This window comes from Grampus griseus, assembly GCF_964374135.1.
Source record: "Grampus griseus genome assembly, chromosome: 6".
Lineage (NCBI taxonomy): Eukaryota > Metazoa > Chordata > Mammalia > Artiodactyla > Delphinidae > Grampus > Grampus griseus.
The window spans coordinates 55,657,293-55,676,587 of record NC_139000.1 but is presented as its reverse complement, the minus strand read 5'-3'; the positions used below and the strand labels follow the sequence as shown (position 1 = coordinate 55,676,587).

Here is a 19,295-nt window from a genome sequence, read left to right as displayed (position 1 = left end):
AGAAGAGTCTTCTAATTGCATGTAATATTTAGCTTTAATTTTAAAAAACTGATTTTGTTCCTTAGAATGAGAAATACACAATACTGTATGAAATATGAGACTCCTGGTTAATACACCTAGGTATATCACTGAGATACAGTCTTCCGGTTACTAAATAACTTAACAGGGTCATGCAGTTTGGGAAGGTGTGTTCATTATATCAGGACTGAAGTTCAGGGTAGTATATGAAGTGGACAGAGATATTAACCCAGTTCTATCAACCCACTGAGTTAACCTACATTAACCCAATGAGATAATGTAATTTTTCATTTCCTACTAGTTATTTATGTATATAGCTTACCACTCTTATTAGATAATAAGCTACTTGAGGGGCTTCCCTGGTGGCGCAGTGGTTGGGGGTCCGCCTGCCGATGCAGGGGACATGGGTTCGTGCCCTGGTCCGGGAAGATCCCGCATGCCGCGGAGCGGCTGGGCCCGTGAGCCATGGCCGCTGAGCCTGCGCGTCCGGAGCCTGTGCTCCGCAACGGGAGAGGCCACAGCGGTGAGAGCCCCGCGTGCCGCAAAAAAAAAAAAAAAAAAAAAAAAATAAGCTACTTGAAGGCAGATTCATGTCTGATTTAGCTTTGAATCTAACATGTTATCATATACACAATAGGGGTTCAATAAATAAATGCACTTTCACTGAATGGTCAGTTTTAAGAGGATGGAAAGAGGATGGATGTATGAGGAAACAATACATTCTGAATACATTAATTCTGAACCTTACAAATTGTTTTGGGTTCAGAGTCAAGGCAAAATGGTAGCTGTATAACAAAGTTTCTGTGTATGTGTATTGTCTTGGAGAAAATGGAGTTATTTCATCTAAAATTTCTTTATTGACTCACGCAAAATCTCCTCCAAGTGTACAAATCAGCTGAGCTCCAAATACACTCCATAAAGAAAGGCCTCCATATTCCCAGGTCACTATTACAACACTATTGTCAGGAGACCATCTGACCAATTTAACAGCTCCTGTTTTGTTCCAAATGTCTGTTAAGAAATTGTGAGAAGAGTTAAAAATAAATGATTACTTCATAAATACTTAGTATTTTTTACAGCCTATACCTTCAAGTTGAAACAAGCAGAAAGGCATGCCTGCTTCAAATAATGAGATGAATTCTGTTCGTTTAGGGCTATTTAAAATCAGTATGGTCATTAGCCTTGACCCGATCTAAACAGAACAAAGTCAGTACCCAAGTGATTTATATGAACCAAAAACCGTTTCTGGCCACTATTAGCTTAAATAACTATAACTGTGTAGTCTTAAAAAGGCTTTGGATTTGGGCAAATCAGTTTCTGTAAGATGGGAATAATATATCCCTTGAATGATTCAACACTGAATGTCAAACTACTCTGCAAAGTATGAGGGTGTTTTAAAATGTAAAATAATATTTTACCATGATCTCCATGTTCCATCAGCAATATCAAAGAGATCCAAGTTAAAATAAATCAAAGCTTAACCTTACATTAGGATTAAGTAGGTAAACTCCAGCCTCAGTACCATAGGCGCTTATATCTTCTTTTAACTAATAATAGTTCTTCATATGTAATTATTAAAGGAGAAAATTTCATTGTGTAGTAAAATCCAAGTTTCTTTACTGCAGAGTTAAATGAAACATAGCAGCATTTCCCATCAGCAATTCAAAAGATCTATAGCTTTCACCTCTTTAAAATTAAAATTCTTTACATCTGCAGTATTAATAAATTTTTGTTATAAGTACCTTTGCCACAAAGGGCTTGTATACAGATTTTAGCCTACAGAAGACAGCCTTTGTTAATAGAGTAAGTAAAACTTTTTTCCTCTGCCTATGTTTGAATCCTCACATTAGCATTTCCCACCATAATTCAGATATATGAATAACTGTATTATTTATGTATATAAAAAATAGTATGGAAACACAAAAGACCCCGAATAGCCAAAGCAATCTTGAGAAAGAAAAACAGATCTGGAGGAATCAGGTTCTCTGACTTCAAACTATATTACAAAGCTAGAGTAATCAAGACAGTATGGTACTGGCACAAAAACAGAAATATAGATCAATGGTACAGGATAGAAAGCCCAGAGATAAACCCATGCACATACTGTCACCTAATTTATGACAAAGGCGGCAAGAACATACAATGGAGAAAAGACAGCCTCTTCAATAAGTGGTGCCAGGAAAACTGGACAGCTACATGCAAAAGAATGGAATTAGAACACTACCTTAACACCATACACAAAAATAAACTCAAAATGGATTAAAGACCTAAATGTAAGACCAGACACTATAAAACTCTTAGAGGAAAACACAGGAAAAATACTCTTTGACATAAACCACAACAAGATCTTTTTTGACCCACCTCCTAGGGTAATGAAAATAAAAACAAAAATAAATAAATGAGACCTAATGAAACTTCAAAGCTTTTGCACACCAAAGGAAACCATAAACCAGATGAAAAGACAACCCTCAGACTGGGAGAAAATATTTGCAAACCAAGCAACTGACAAAGGATTAATCTTCAAAATATATAAGCAGCTCATGCAGATCAATATCAAAAAAACAAACAACCCAATCCAAAAAAGGGCAGAAGCTCTAAATAGACATTTCTCCGAAGAAGATATACAGATGGCCAACAAACACATGAAAGGATGCTCAACATCACTAATCGTTAGAGAAATGCAAATCAAAACCACAATGAGGTATCACCTCACACCTGTCAGAATGGCCAACATCAAAATATCTACAAACAAATGCTGGAGAGGGTGTGGAGAAAAGGGAACCCTTTCGCACTGTTGGTGGGATGTAAATTGATACAGCCACTATGGAGAACACTATGGAGGTTCCTTAAAAAATTGAAAACAGAACTACTATATGACCCAGCAATCCCACTATTGGGCATATACCCTGAGAAAATCATAATTCAAAAGGACACATGCACCCCAATGTTCACTGCAGTACTATTTACAATAGCCAGGATATGGAAACAACCTAAATGTCTAATGACAGATGAATGGATAAAGAAGATGTGGTAGATACATACAATGGCATATTACTCAGCCATAAAAGGGAACGAAATTGGATCATTTGTAGAGATGTGGATGGACCTAGAGTCTGTCAAACAGAGTGAAGTAAACCAGAGAGAGAAAAACAAATATCGTATATTAATGCATATATGTGGAATCTAGAAAAATGGTACAGATGAACCTATTTGCAGGGCAGGAATAGAGACAGAGACGTAGAGAACGGACATGTGCACACAGCAGGGGGTAGGGAGGGTGGGACAAATTGGGAGATTACGTTTGACATAAATACACTACCATGTGTAAAACAGATAGCTAGTGGGAACCTGCTGTATAGCACAGGGAGCTCAGCTCAGTGCTCTGTGACAACCAAGATGGGTGGGATGGGGGGGTGAGAGAGAGGACCAAGGTGGGGGGGATGTATGTATACATATAGCTGATTGATTTCATTGTACAGGAGAAACTAACACAACATTGTAAAGCAATTATACTGCAATAAAAAAAATTCTTATTAAAATAGAAAAAAAAATGCCCAATAAAGCCATATCAAATGACGAAACTAAAACAAAACAAATAACCAAATAAATAAATGGTAACATGCATAAGAAACCTCGTATCTTATTAGTATACTTTACACATTTAAGAGCGAAATTTAAAACCAAACCAAGAAGAAACATACAAACTCAAATCAAAGCTTACAGAATGGTTATAAACAGTATTCCTATTAATCCCAAGTAAACATATATATACATATGTACATAATATGCATATCTATTTTCCAAGTATTATGAACACATTAAAATCTAGTTGTAGAGATATACAATAAAATGTTAATGACAGTTAACCTAATCTTCAAGTGGCAGGAATATGGAAAATTTATCTAGCTGGTAACCTACCATAAACATAGATTGTGATAACCTGCATAATGAGAAAAATGTAAAACGTAATCCAAAGACTTTCTGTTACAGAGCTGAACTCTGAAGAAAGAAAGGAGAAAACTGAAAGTGAGTTTGGTTAGTGTTTGAATTAAGGCAGCCCAGGGGGCGGAGGTGTGAAGAGTGGGGAGTGGTGAGGTGAAAAAGGTTAGAAATATAGGGACAGAAGGTTGGAATGGGACCCAGCAATGACTAGGGAGTTGGGGTCTCACATCCTATACAAAGACAAGAAAGGGGTTTCAGGCTGGCGTGAGTCTGGGAATCAGAATGGAAGCCGCTGTATCACGTAAGGACTCCTGCAGTGCTGCCACCTGTAAAAATCAGCCAGTGGAGCCAGAAAAATACACAGAAGCTTGTCTGTGTTCAAGATGCAGGACAGCACAAGTCTCCTGACATTTTAAGCAGTTTTTATAGTCTAAAGTTATGTAACTCAAGAAGGCAGCACTCTCCCATAAGAAAAACTGCAAGAGTGAGAGTTAGCAGATAACCAAAGGGAGAATTGGCATTCCAAGAACATGAGAAAAGGAAACAATCTAAAAAATTCAATACAGTGCTGTCAATCAATCAACAGAAGCAATGAGGAGAACTTCCTGAAATGATGATAAATGTTGTATATTTGCTTGGTCTAACAGACAGTCACTAGCTACATGTGGCTATTCAACATTTAGGTGTGACTATGAAACTGAGAAAAGTTTTAATTTTCTTTAATGTCAGTTAGTTTCATTTAAACAGCCACATGTGGCTGGTAACTACTGTACTGCACATCACAACATTAGTATGGATAGAAAATTAAACAGATAAAAGGGTTAGAAAACACAATCAAAATACACAACACCCTATTCTTGTCAGTTGCAGCAAAAAGTGTCCTTAGAAAAAAATACATGCAAGCCTTTAAAGGCTATGCAGTAAGAATGATAAAAACTTAAGGAGCAAATTTCTGTTTCTGGCAGTATAGCGAAATGACACCTTGAATGACTCTCCACACTGAAACAACTAAAATGTTAAACAGAATACTTAAACACACCAAAATATCCAAAAATACTGGGAGGTAAGTGAGTGTACCAAGTGCTCTTGCCCTGAATTTTTCTGCCAAACCCTAGAGACCTGACTTTTACATCTGACGACTCACAGCATGTGAGGAACAGGAGATAAAGCTCAGAGCTTGGCCAAGGCAGGGAATCTAATAGAAGATACCCACGTAAAGCTGGGACTACAAAGATTCCATGAACAAGGGAGAATGAGAAATAAACTCTACCACATGGAAGGTGAAAAAATAGCAAGAACACTTCCCTGTTTTTGTCCATGGTATTGAATGGAAAATAAAGAAGTTCCCCTGAGAATCTGCAACCAGAAACCAGTCCTCAGTCTGATCTGTAATTTGTGTAACTTGTATGATTCAAAAAAATCTCAAACAGAGAATATAATGCAAAGGGTTCCAGACTGATGTAGTTTTCCCAGGTGATTGGAAGAAACAAACAGAAATCTTCTCTGGAAGAACTCAAATTCAATCTAGCTTTTTTGCTTTCCTGATCAAAAAGCATATAGATGCTTTCTTTCCTCCTTTCCTCTTGACTCAAATGCAGCAGTAATGCTTGGAGCTCAGAAGCTACCCTGTGATCATGACAGAAAGGCCAAATGAGTGCCAACAGCAGCTTACCTTTGGATTTCTTGCTATTACAGAAAATAAATCCTATTTGTCTAAGCAATAGTAAGTTGGGTTTTCTGTTAGTTTCATTCAAAAACATTTCCAATGATACAGACTTTAGACTTACATCTGTGGACAGGATTCAATCAACAGTCACTAAGGGGGTTCAGAAAGAGATTTTCTGGTTTGTTTACTGCTGTGCAACCAGCATTTAGAACAGTGTCTGGCCTACAGTATGTACTCAATAATTACTCATTGAATGAACAAATGGAATTGGAAGGCATAAAATAACAGAGGCGATGAAATCAGGCAAGAGTCTAAAGCAAAACCCAGACAAGGAATATAGGGGCTAAAACTAAGTGAGGACAGAGAAAACTAAATGAAGAGATATCCCAGGAGCCTCTAGTGACACAGAAATCCTTGGGTCAGAGAGAACATTGTTACATATTTTAACAATATTTGGCCTTTGGCCTCCATCATTTAATTTAAAACCTCCATCATTTAATTTAAAACGAAATTGGATCATTTGCAGAGATGTGGATGGACCTAGAGTCTGTCATACAGAGTGAAGTAAACCAGAGAGAGAAAAACAAATATCGTATATTAATGCATATATGTGGAATCTAGAAAAATGGTACAGATGAACCTATTTGCAGGGCAGGAATAGAGACAGAGACTCTATTACCTTTAATTAAGAAGAAAAAAAAAAAAGAAGAGGACTCACCAGGATATTGTTTTGCTGTTAACTCTAGTTTATGAGATAGTAGCATGGCTCCAGTGGTGTTATCTATTGTATAAACCTGTACAGAACCACTGTAAAAATCAAAAAGACTTTTAGTGTAAAGAGACAAATACAAATATAAAAAAACATGACTACAGGAAATATTATGTTCTGCTGATAGGAGTGTAAACTAGAACAAAACCATTTTGTAAATAATTTGCAGTCATCTCTTAAATTTAAACAAATGCATATTCTGTAATCTAGCAATTTCACCTACAGATATAACCCAGAAATATCCTTGTCTTTGAGACATGTATAATGTTCATTATAGTACTGGGAATAAGTGCAAAGAAATGGAAATAATCTACATGTCCAGCAATAAGACAAAGGAAAGAGAAACTGTGGTATATTTATATAGTAGTATACCATATAGCACTGAAAATGAATTTTTGTCATGTGCATTAAAATGTACAGCATATCTATCTACCCACCCATCTATCTATATATCTACATAAATAGTATAATTCTGTTTCTATACTGTGAAAAACATTCAAAACATAGTTAAATACATTTGTGGTAAAAATACAACAAGGACCTAATGTACACAGATTCCAGATTAGTAACTGCCCTGGTGGAGAAAGGGGAATATTAAAGAAGAGAGACAAACGGGGGCTACATCAGTGCAGTACTGGAAACGTTCAGAAATCTTCATTTTGTTATTTTTTACCTTATATTATCTTTTGTATGTATACACATGATACATACTCTTATGTATATGGTAAGTATCATTATTCCATTAAAAAATCTTTACAAGGGTCAAACTTACAAAGGGCCAGAAACCAAAACAAAGAATCTGTATATTACATCTAAGCTATATTTCAAAATTGAATTATAATAATCACAAAAAATATCATTTCTGCTTACAGAGTCATTCTCAGATCGAAAATTTAACATAAATGTTGTTTTAAAAATAATTTAAATCCAAGGCTGCTTTTGCACACATCAGGATGATACTAGCTTATGACTGCCAGAATGTTCTGACCCTTATCTGTACTCCTTCAAGGTAGGAGAAGTTAGATGATCTCCTCACAGCAGCTTTGATCAGTTTCCAGTTTCCAGTTTCCAGCCCCACTCTTCTCAAGGATCAGGATGGGGACTAAATAAAATACCTGCAATAACAGGCCACTTGAAGTTATCCCACAGCTCACTGATGCTCTGTTTCTAAATTCTTTTTTTCTCTCTGTGTTTCATTTTGCATCATTTCTCTTGCTGTGTTCTTCAAGCTTATTAATCTTTTCTTCTGTAATGTTTGATTTGGGTCTTTTGTCTTCCATGTTTCAGTTCAATACTCAAAAGAAACCCTCTACAGCTCTCTGGAGTTCTCTCTTTGTGCCACTCTCTCCTCTGATGTCTGGCCTGTGAGCCCCAGCTGCTTTGGTCTCCCAGACTCTCATTTCCTTTCCACACACTCAACCCAGGGAATCTGCCAGGCCCTGTCTCTCTATCCTTGTGCTGGAGATTCTCTCAAAGTAATTGAAGCTGGGGCAGTTGAAGAGTTTTCTTATTTAGTTTCTCATCTTTCAGGGATCACTATCCTTTGTTGCCTGATGTCCTATGTCTTGAATTCAAAACACTTGTTTCATAGTTTTGTCCATTTTCTTGGCTATTTTAGGTGGGAGAGAAAAATCTGATCTGTTACTCTAACTTAGAAGCCAAATGCCTGGAACAGATATCTATCCAGACTACCTGCCCAATTAGATACCTTGCTAAAAGACAGCACTAAGTGGCTAGCAGGTATTTACTTATTTTTGCTTTGCATCTAACAACTGTCAAGTGCTAACTCTGGGTTGCTGAACTCTAACAAGTCAGTGAGGAGTCCAGATATTTCTAATATAAGAAGTAGGTGCTATGTCAATAGTTACAAAAGACTGACAATTAACGTTTTAAGTATTTATAGTGCCTATATTAAATTATTTTTCTTTCCATTTCTCATAAGCCCACCATAAAAGAAAAATATATTTCATTAAAAAGACACTACTTACTAATCTCAAAGCAAAAAACATCTCTCTATAATAGAGATATATATGGCTATTACCACCGTAAGTAATCAAATTTAGCATCATCAATACTGAGACCACTCAATGTTATTGCTGCATGATGCCATAGGAAGTACAAAACACCTATGACAAAAATGTTTAACCAGAATCTAATCAAACCTTTAAATATAAGGGGAAGAATTAGGCTGTAAACTGTCATCCTAAAAGAAAGCTGGTTTCTTATAGAACTCTAATGAGGTGTTCAAGTCAATTAATCCTGGTAAGTGCTGGCAGATCAGGGCTAGAAGCCACTAGGTCAGTTATGTCACATAGCTATAATCACAAAACTTTCACCCCAACCCATGATCATGCCATAAGAAGGGCTGATCCTCTCCCAACTCATGAAAACTGAGGTAACTAAAAGGCTGAAGGCCAAGATTCCACCTTCATTATCCTGGAAGAAGGGCTAGAATCCTGGCTTCTAAAATCTGGCCTTGCTAGACCCCTGGGTGCTAGTCCTAAATGTAGGTGATGTAGAACTGCACACCTACCACTGTTCCCGTCTCTGTCAGTTTCCTCTAAATGCTGATGTGAGCTTCCTACTCATTTGACTATACTGGCTCAATAAGAACCACCTTCAAGATTCAAACAGGTGTTACAGAAACTAATTAAATGCCAATATGAGAAAACGATGAGACACATTTAGAATGTAGGATATTCTGTAAACAACTGACCTAGACTCAAAAAAAAGTTAATGTCATAAAAATAAGAAAGAAGATACAAGGATTTTTATAGGCAAAAGGTAACTAAAGAGAAATAATAACCAAATATAATTCATGAATTTTGAATGATTCTGATTAAAACAAAAGAGATGAAGGAAATTTGGTGACAACTGGGTTAGTATGAATATGAATTCAATATTAGATCTTATTGGGGATTTATCATTAATTTTCCCAAGTGTTTGACTAAAGATGATGCATTTATGTAAGAGAATGTCTCCTTTTTTGGAAACCAAGAAATAATGTAAATGTCCTTTAACAGGAAATCAGACAAAGTATGATATATTCATACACCAAAACACTACTTATAAATCAATCCCAAATAAATGATTTCAGTTACTGGCAAATAAGCTGGATGAATTCACAACGTTGACTGAAAGAATCAAGACACAAAACATAGAATATGATTCTATTCATATAAAGTTCAAAATTAGGTAAAACTAAATTACGCTTTTTAGGAATGCATACTTGAGTGGTAAAACTGTAAAAAAAAATGGAAATGATTATCATGAAAGACAAAATTGGTTACCTTTAAGTGTTAAGGGGGGGATGGGAGTCATGATTAGGAAGTGGCAGGAGTAAAACTTATATTGGCTGGCAACGTTCTATTTCTTGACTGAGTTGTGAAAAGATGGATGTTTGTATTATAATTATTTGTAAAACTGTGAATATCTGGATTATGCATCTTCCTGTTTGTTTTTATTTTACAATATGAAAGTTAAAAAGGATATTATAAACTCTATGCCAATAAGTTTGACAGTGTATATGAAAGAAACCAATTCCTAGAAAAACACAACCTGCCAAAATGACTAAGAGACAAAAAATCTAAATGTTCTTCAGTCTATTTTAAAACTGAATTGAATTAGTAATCAAGAAAATTCTAGGCTCAGGTGGCTTCACTGACAAATTCAGCCACACATTCAAAGATGAACAAAGAAGGGAAAGAGAGAAATCCTTCCTCAACTTGTCTTATGAGACAAGCATAACCTTGGTTAACCAGGAGAGAGAAAAAAAAAAAAACTATAGCAAACTGTACTCATGAACATAGATTTAAAAATTCTAAACAAAATGTGACCAAATCAAATCCATAATGATGAAGAAAAATACGCTTTCCTTTTCTCCTTACACTAAGTTAAATTTACTTTCTACATTTATCTCCTCAGTGAGAAGCAATGTGTTGAGGATAAGAATTTCCTACTTCACAAACAGATTATTGACAGTATAATGAAGGCAGTGATTTATAACACTATCAGTGTATTACTTATACTGATAGAAATACTTTGATACTTACCTTGATGTAGCTGGAAACAATATTAGATGTTATGTTCTACAGAACCACTAAGTCACATTTTGAGGTCAAAATGGAATTTTATATTTAACAAAGAGTTTTGAAGACTAAAAAGCACTATACACGTTTTAAGGCATTACTCTCAGCATCTGATATAATCTTTTTATTTGAGCTAAAACATAAAGCTCAAAAAAGTCAGGTATATTTGTTATTTTCTAATGTATCCCAAGTGCTTAGAATTGTGCCTGGCACATGGTAGACACAAATATATTTGTTGAATGAATAATTTGTATTCAATTTTACTTCTAAAACCTGAATTATTTGAATTAAAGCAAGAAATTGATTTTATGTATAAGCTTTTAATTTGCTTGTTAACTAAGGCACACCCACTAATTCAAAGGCAAGTCAACACTGATGTCTTAAAAAGAAAGGACTGTTTCCAAAAAAGGAAAACATTCTTCCTGATCTTCTTTTAAACAATAAAGAACCTAAATTTTAACTGATTTAATCTTCTCAACTTGTGACTCAATTTCCTACCACTGAAAAAAAGCTCACTTTTACAAACTTAAACACCCAATCTCCAAAATCTGCCCTTTAGATTTGTTTGCTTCAATCTATTAAAATGCTTTTAAATTTTATATTAAGGCTGATTCATAAATTATGAAAGGCACAATAAAGTTCATAAGTGTGTTAAGAATATCTTACGGTTTAAAAAAAACCCATTATTTTTGGCAGTAAGTCTTAAAATACAGACATCTGTATCAATTACCTCGCACAACCAAACGCCATCAGTCGATACTTGTTATTTACTGCTACACAAGTTCCATCAACAACATCTTGTGGCCAAACTCCATGAAGCTGCTAAAATTAAGAAAAATAGTTAAGATTTAAAGCATGTTCCCCAAATATACTTTTATCAATAAAATTCTCCTTCAATGAACACAGTTTTATAAGGCTTTATATGGTTCTTTATATGGTTTGATCTGGATAGGAAAACATCCCATCAGAACTACCATCTGGATTTTCTCCCTTAAAAACCTCAATTTCATTAACTGGTTCAATACATATTCCCAAATGAGCTCAGTCCAGTGCTAATCTATTCATAAAACACTAAAAAATGGATATCTGACCTGTAAATTCAAATTAAATGAAGACAACTTTCCTATTAAAATGTAAACCTCTTAATGGTAGAAACTGCATCTAATTTGCTCACTATTATTATTCTTGTCACCTAGCATATAGTGTTGAACTTTTCTGATCAATCGAAAATGGTCGATTTTATTTCATCTATCCTTTGGAAGTGATTAATGATTTGTCAATTGCTGACTATTCTCTATTACTCCTTTGCTTTATAGTACAGTGGTTAGTAGCATGGTATCTGGCAGCCTGACATAACATCTCAGATCTACCCGACTTGCTAAAATGATTATTTGACCTTTCCAAGCTTCAGTTTTCTTATCTGTAAATTACCTCTTAGAGTGTTTTGAAAATTAAATGAGAACTTACATACAAGTAACCCACTTAATACAATGCCTGGAATTCAACAAGTTAAGCTTCAATAAATGAATGACATTATTATTAAGCTTTATATGCTACTTAATTCTGAATACAGACACAGAATAGATTCAGCTCTCTTGTCTGTTTTTATTTGTCAAATCAAGGGCATCCTAGATCATAAATTTCTAAGGCAAAGGTCATCATGACTGTTTAGTAAGCACAAAAAATCAGCACACTACAATACAGCACTTTATTTCTGGATTATCACGATAGTAAAATTAGATGATCCAATATAATTAAACTGTTTGAAATATAATACTATAGATTTTATTTAATTCCTAACTATAGAATCTACTATCTAAATATGGAATATTTGCTTTTTTGTAGGAATTTTATTCTTCAATTTTAATAATAAAACTAGACATTATTTTAGTTAACAAAAATGGCAAAGACAGCATTGAGCATTATTTCTTTGGACTGCTGCCTAGACTGAAATTCGTCTATTCATCCCTGTAACAAAAATTTTCCAGGTGCCTACTATTCACCAGGTACTGCTCTAGGTGCCAAGGATACTGCAGATATTCAAACATACCAAAATCCCTAGCTATATCCCTGCTTTACGTTTGTTAAGAGACTTACAAGTTTAAAAAACTGTACAGTATCACGTGGGAGGTTAGTAAATGTTACAGAAAAAAATAATAAAACAATTAAGGAGAAGAGAGTATATGGGTGAAGATGTAATATTAAAAGGTCTGCCCTATGAAGGTGCCTCTTGAGGAAAGTACTTTCGGAGATACAGCAGTAGAAAGGCCCTGTCACAGTAGCATTTCTGGCATGTTCAAAGAACATCAAAGAGGCCTGTGCAGATGGAGTGGAGTGGAATGGGGGAAGGAGAAGGAATAAATGAGGTAACAGATGAAATAGGGGGCCAGATTTATAGGGCTTTGAAAGTCACCATAAGAACTTTGGCTTTTTCTCCAATTCATATATGGGGAGTCATTTGGAGTGTCTTTAGTTTTTTTTAACCCTTTCTATTATGAATTATAATACATTAGAGAAAAATACAAAAGCAAAAATGTACATCACAATAATATCACAAAGTAAACACTTGTGAAATTACCACTCAGGCTAGGAATTACCAGTACCCACAAGTCCCCCAACAGTGTCACTCCTGATCAATATTATCCTCACCTCTACCACAAAAGAAACAATATCCAGACCTACATAGTAATCACTTCCTTCTTTTCCTTTAAACCATTAACACTTAAACATGCGTCCACACAGAACTGATTCAGAGCTGCCTATGTTTTTTGTTTTCCTTCAATTTTATATAAAATAGAATCAGAGCATGTACTCTTTTGTGTCTAGCCGCTTCCACTAAACATGTTTGTGAGATTCATCCATGTTGTTGCATACAGCCTTGTTTGTTCATGCTCATTGTCATGTCAAACACTGGGCTTTTAGCTCACTGGGCCTCTGGCCTCCCCTAACCAGTCTTGTTAGCTCTTTACAGTCTTTTTAGCTCTCCAAAGCCGTTAAGCACATTCAAAAAATATTTTTTCTCCAGCTCTTTTAGCTGTCCTCAGCAGGTTTTGTCCTAAATATCTTGTCCTACTGAAGGGTTCTGAGCAGAGGAGTGGCATAATCTGACATATTTTAATACATTTGCTAACTGTATTGAACAGTGCCAAACAGGGGACTTCCTTGGCAGTCCAGTGGTTAAGACTCCACGCTTCCACTGCAGGGGGCGTGGATTTGATCCCTGGTCAGGGAACTAAGATCCCGCATCACCGCTCGGCAGAGCCAAAAAAAAAAAAAACAAGGCAGTGCCAAACAGGATTTTTATAAAGCACTTAAATAATGTCTGATATAAATACGGCATTAGTGTATTTCCCAATTACCAGTAATAGATATGTATTGTTTTCTTGTAATTTATATTTTCTACTTATAACTTATTTAATAATGTTTCGTCTACTTTTCATTATTTTAAATCCTTAATTTACTAGAAAACTTTCTTTAACCAAATACTAATACAAGCTGATATTCAGAAATCAGTCACTCACTTTCCAGCTCTAATATTTTTGTTTTCAGTAAAAACATTTAAATCCCAAACATATGTCAACAAAATGAAGAGGCAATCTACTGAATGGGAGAAAATATTTGCAAATCATATATGTGAGAAAAGATTGTATCCAAAATATATTAAAAACTCACACATTTAATAGCAAAAAAATTCTGATTAAAAAATGGGCAGATGATCTGCATAGACATTTCTCCAAAGAACACACAGGGAGAGCCAAAAACTACCTGACAAGATGCTCAGCATCACTAACACCAGGGAAATGCAAATCAAAACCACAATGAGGTATCACCTCGTACCTGTCAGAATGGCTATTATCAAAAAGACAAGAAATAGTAAGTGTTGGGAGGATGTGGAGAAAAGGGAACCCTTGTGCACTGTTGATGGGAATGTAAATTGGTATGCCACTAGAGAAAACAGTATGGAACTTCCTCAAAAAAAAAAAAAAAAAAAAAAAAAAAGTAAAGTTAGAACAACCGTATAATCCAGCAATTCCACTTCTGGGTATTTATCCAAAAAAAAAAAAAAAAATAGAAGAAGAAGAAGAAAACACTAACTTAAAAAGATAACTGTACTCCCATGATCAATGCAGCATTATTTACAATAGCCAAATATGGAAACATCTAAGGGCCCACTGATGGATGAATGGATAAAGAAAATTTGGTACACACACACAGGAATATACAGGTGACCCTTACAACATGGGGGTTAGGGGCATCTACCCCCGGCATATACAACTTTACAGTTGTCCCTCCATATCCTTGGTTCCGCATCTGTGGATTCAATCAATCGCAGATCGTAGAGTACTGTGGCATGTATTTACTGAAAAAAACCCAGGTGTAGGTGGACCTGCACAGTTCAAACCTATGTTGTTCAAGGGTCAACTATATTATTTAGCCATAAAGAAGAATGAAATCTTGCCTTTTGCAACAGCATGGATGGACCTTGAGGGCATTATGCTGAGTGAAATAAATCAGACAGAAAGCTGATACCATATAGAAAAATATGCCCTTGAAAACTTAAAATCCTTTCCATTAAACACACTGAACATGAATATTTAGCTTCTCTGACTCTTAAAACCCCAACTTTTATAACAGAAAAGATTTTTTTCAAAATGCATATGTTGGCAAGGACAAAGAATGGGAGAGGAGGTGGTCTCAGAAAATTCTGGACGCTGGGAAGCAAGTGGATGAGTAGAATCCTTAACCAGCAGTAATGATGTTGAAAAACAGCCACACTTACATTGTAAGGTACACAAAAGGCCTTGGAATTTAAATGTCTCTCAAAAGCTGAACTAAAAGCAGTAGGATTGGTTTAAAGCCTGTTTAATCAGTAGCTGGCACTGCCTACCTCCCAGTCTGAGCAGCTAAGAAATATCCCACCTCCACTCCAATAGAAAACTGGAGTTTTTCTTTAGAGAAAAACAAAAAAATCTCAGTGGTCTCTAGACCACACCAAAAATAGGGATACATGGGAGTTTACATCCTGAATTTGGACCCTCTAGTCTAACTCTTCCATAACTCAAATCCCAAAATACTGGGCCAGCCAGGTACATATTCTCTGAGAAAGACTGCAGGACTCTTCTCCAACAGACACTGGATATGGAGTGGGGAGGAAAAGAAATAACCCAGTTAGCTCACCCTATGATGAAGATCACAGTCAACCAAACCCACCAAAGCCCACACAGCCTTCAGTGAATCCAAATTCTTATTTTGGGTCTCTGTCACAGCAACCAAATTCATATATTAATGAATCAAATATTAATTAACCATTAACTCTGAAAGGATCTAAAAATAAAGGAATATAGGAAATCCACAGGATGATAATGATGGACAGCCTAAAAATGCAACTGTGTTAAATAGGTATGTATAGTAAGCAATCGTCCAGAAGGCTCCAAGAGAAATTTATTCAAGATGAAACGGATACTAACATAATCAAAATCACAATAACTATATTGGGAAGATGGGAAGAACTTACAGACAGGGTGGGGGAACAGGGAAGTGGGAAGTACATGGTCATTTTCCACAATGGGAAGTCAATGAACACAGCCTAAAAACTAAAAATTACAGGAAATACTCAGAGTAGTGGAGATAAATAGCAAAATCACCAGTGAAGGAATAAAAAGTAGTTGCCTCTGAGAATGAAAACGGCATGAAGAGAACAAGCAGGAGGAAAGGAACTATCATTTTTCATTAACATGTCAATAGAATTGTCTACTTACACTATTTATATGTATAGTTTTGATTAAAAAAATCTTAAATAAGGAAAATAGGGGAGGGGTTTAATAAAGACTAAAATTAATAAATGCAAAATTAAAAAATAAACATTCCAAGTAAATAAGTCATACCTCTGCAGTAAATCTACTTGACACTGGTGTGATAAATCCAACTTTACCATCATTAAACACAACAGCAAACCCATCAAGTGTGGCACAGTATTCCATGTCTCTAATGTGCACATCTTCAAAGCCCAGGAATGAACCTGCTGATGAAAAAAAAAGTACATGAAATATGAATATAAATATAGTAAATTAACTCTCTTGTATTTTTGCTTGCAAACCATATAAGGACAGTTAAAAGGGCAAACATAATGACCTAACAACACTAAACAACTGAACTACTCTTTCCTACTCTCTCTCTCTCTCTCTCTCTCTCTCTCACACACACACACCCTCCTCCCTTGCATAATTAATTCCAAAGTAGATAAACCAATGTTCATCCATAAGAAATATCTAACTAGTTTATATAAAATATTAAACATCTGGTTCTGTCTCATGAAAAAAGTGTAACTACCTCTAGATGACTGGAGATCTACTGAAAAGGGTACTGTACAAAGATTAATAGCTTTCCTCCCATTTGTCATTCCTTCCCAGTGAATAAGATGAAGAAGTCCATCAGAAGTAGCAACCAGGAGATCTTCCAGCACAGACTGCAAACTGTAGAGAAGTAAGCAATTTAGAATCAATTTCCTTTTAAGAAAAGCATATTGGGTAAGCAATGAATATGAGTATAACTGCTCTGGAGAATATTCATGCAAAGATCATAAAACCACTTAACAAAACTGCCATTTATCTACAATTTAGCTATATATCAGCTTTATCAATGTATAATTCAATCTAGAATCAGAAATTCTGAAAAAAATGAAAGACCACGCGTTGCTGTAGTCACAAACCTGATGAATTATGTTTAAAAACTAGACGTACTGAAACAGCAAATTAGAAGATGGAAGGATAAGTGACAGCTGACAAGAAAGGAAAGAGACAGAGAAACCATGAAAAGAACTAATGACAGAATGACAATCCAGAGACATGGAGTGTAGAGGTAACAATCCTCTAACCCTATCCAACAGAATTTTCACCAGTAATGGAAATGTTCTGTATCTGTACTATCCAACACAGTAGCCATTAGCCACATGTGGTGATTATACACTTGTAACATGGCTAGTGTGACAGAAGACCTAAATTTTTAATTCTGTTTATTTTATCTGTAATTTACATTTAAATCACTTCATTTGACTAATGGCTACTGTAGTGGAGAGCATAGTTCTAGACCACAGTATTTCTAGGGTATCAAAGAATCTCACATTGTGCATCCATTCAACAAACATTTAATTAAGCCTGAGCTCTGTGACAGGCACTATGCTGGGCTGGAGATTCAGAGGTGAATAAAATACAGTTTATGCCTGCAGAAGACCTCTCAGCTAACTAAGTAGTGAAAAGTAATTATGTAGTATGATCTCAGCACTTATTGATACTTGCAAAGAGATTTAACAATTACAACTGCAGGGCAATAAATGCCTGACTTGTTTACTCCTATAATGCCAAGTCCCTAGGGCAATGTTAGTTACATATGGCACCAAATGTTTGTGGGAGGAAGGTCAAGAGGGAAGGGGAATCCAAAAGTGAGGCTACAAAGATAATGGCAGAGAGAAAGAAAGAGAACCAGTGGAAAATGGTATCAAGAAAGCCAAGGGAATAAGATGGACTTAAGAAAGAGTACTCAAAAGAGTATCAAATGCTGTAAAAAAAGAAAATTTAAGTGTAAGAAAGAATGAAAAATGTAATGTCTATTTATATACTCTATTATGTACTGTTAAATTTCCTTTCATACTTTAGAAGTTAAGAGTCTATTTCAGAAATATTTTAATCCATAGTGGTGAAAAGAACGTTTTTAATGTTTTCTTTAACTTTTAATTCTTTGGAAAGTTAAGTTCAATGACTTATTCCACCATATATTTCAGATGATGAAGAATTTACTGTACTTTCTTCCCAACTATAAAAATATTAAAAAAGATAAGAATAACATGTCCCCTTACTGAGCTCCATCTCTTGAACTTCAGAGCATTTGCAGTCAACTACAATTCCCAGTTTAATGAAAGTTCACCTTTTAAAATTATATTCTTTTATTTCAAATTTATATTTTAGTGGTAAAATTTATGTGTAGCATGTGGTGGCTAGAATATAAAAACTTTGTTTTAGACCTGATATAAGAGAGGCAATTTAGTGGAGGAGTCACTGGTTTACCAGTGGTTTTCATTCAGCAGGAGTCAGCCTCGGTTTTTTCAAACCACATTCTCCCTCTCCCCAGCTTGTATCTCCCTGGAAGAATCACTGCATATGACGATTAGGAACAAGATCAAGGTTACCCTCCAGTAATTTAATTGCCTTCTAGGCAAAACTCAACACTTCTCTGACAAAGTTAACAGAATTCAGAATCTCTACATCATCATCATCCACAGTACTGTGATTAAAAATGACCAGATGTCTGAATAAACAGGAAAATGTGACCCAGAGTCGAGAAAAATCCATCAATGTAAACAGACTCATAAACAATCCTGACGTTGGAATTAACAAATACTGTGACAAAAATGATAAACAATCTATAAAAAGGATAGATTCTCCCCGTTTAATTGAAAGTAAACAAACTTTCAATTAAAGGCTGATATCAGATGTTAAAGTACTGAATATTTCCATGAAGTTTAGTAAATAGGCCTTGTTTCAAGTCACCCAAGGGTCTCTCCCCACGGATTCCCATTCTCACAAAGACTTAAGAACTAAAGGATTAATTCTTGCCACCTGGGGGATGTTAGGACCCTGTACCAATAATTTATATCCTATGTCTTCATATGTTGTACTGACTTTTATTGAAAATCACCCCTACGTGTAAGTACACACAAAATACACATGAAGATACTCTAAGTTATGCCCTTAGAGAGGCATAACTATGCCTCTAGTTATGGCATAGTTATGCCCTCTACAATCACTGACTTCTATGG

At 35.4% G+C, this 19,295-nt stretch overlaps 1 protein-coding gene across 1 annotated transcript in view; it reads right to left on the bottom strand.

Annotated features, from left to right (window-relative positions):
- Positions 1-19,295, bottom strand: part of RIC1 (RIC1 homolog, RAB6A GEF complex partner 1) — a gene marked incomplete at its 5' end in the record, with an annotated part of 101,007 nt that overhangs the window by 33,282 nt on the left and 48,430 nt on the right. The window contains 5 exons of the mRNA XM_082656894.1: positions 885-1,029; positions 6,345-6,433; positions 11,214-11,305; positions 16,369-16,505; positions 16,814-16,956. Of these exons, the coding sequence (XP_082513020.1) occupies positions 885-1,029; positions 6,345-6,433; positions 11,214-11,305; positions 16,369-16,505; positions 16,814-16,956 (606 nt within the window). The remainder of the gene's footprint in view (positions 1-884; positions 1,030-6,344; positions 6,434-11,213; positions 11,306-16,368; positions 16,506-16,813; positions 16,957-19,295) is intronic.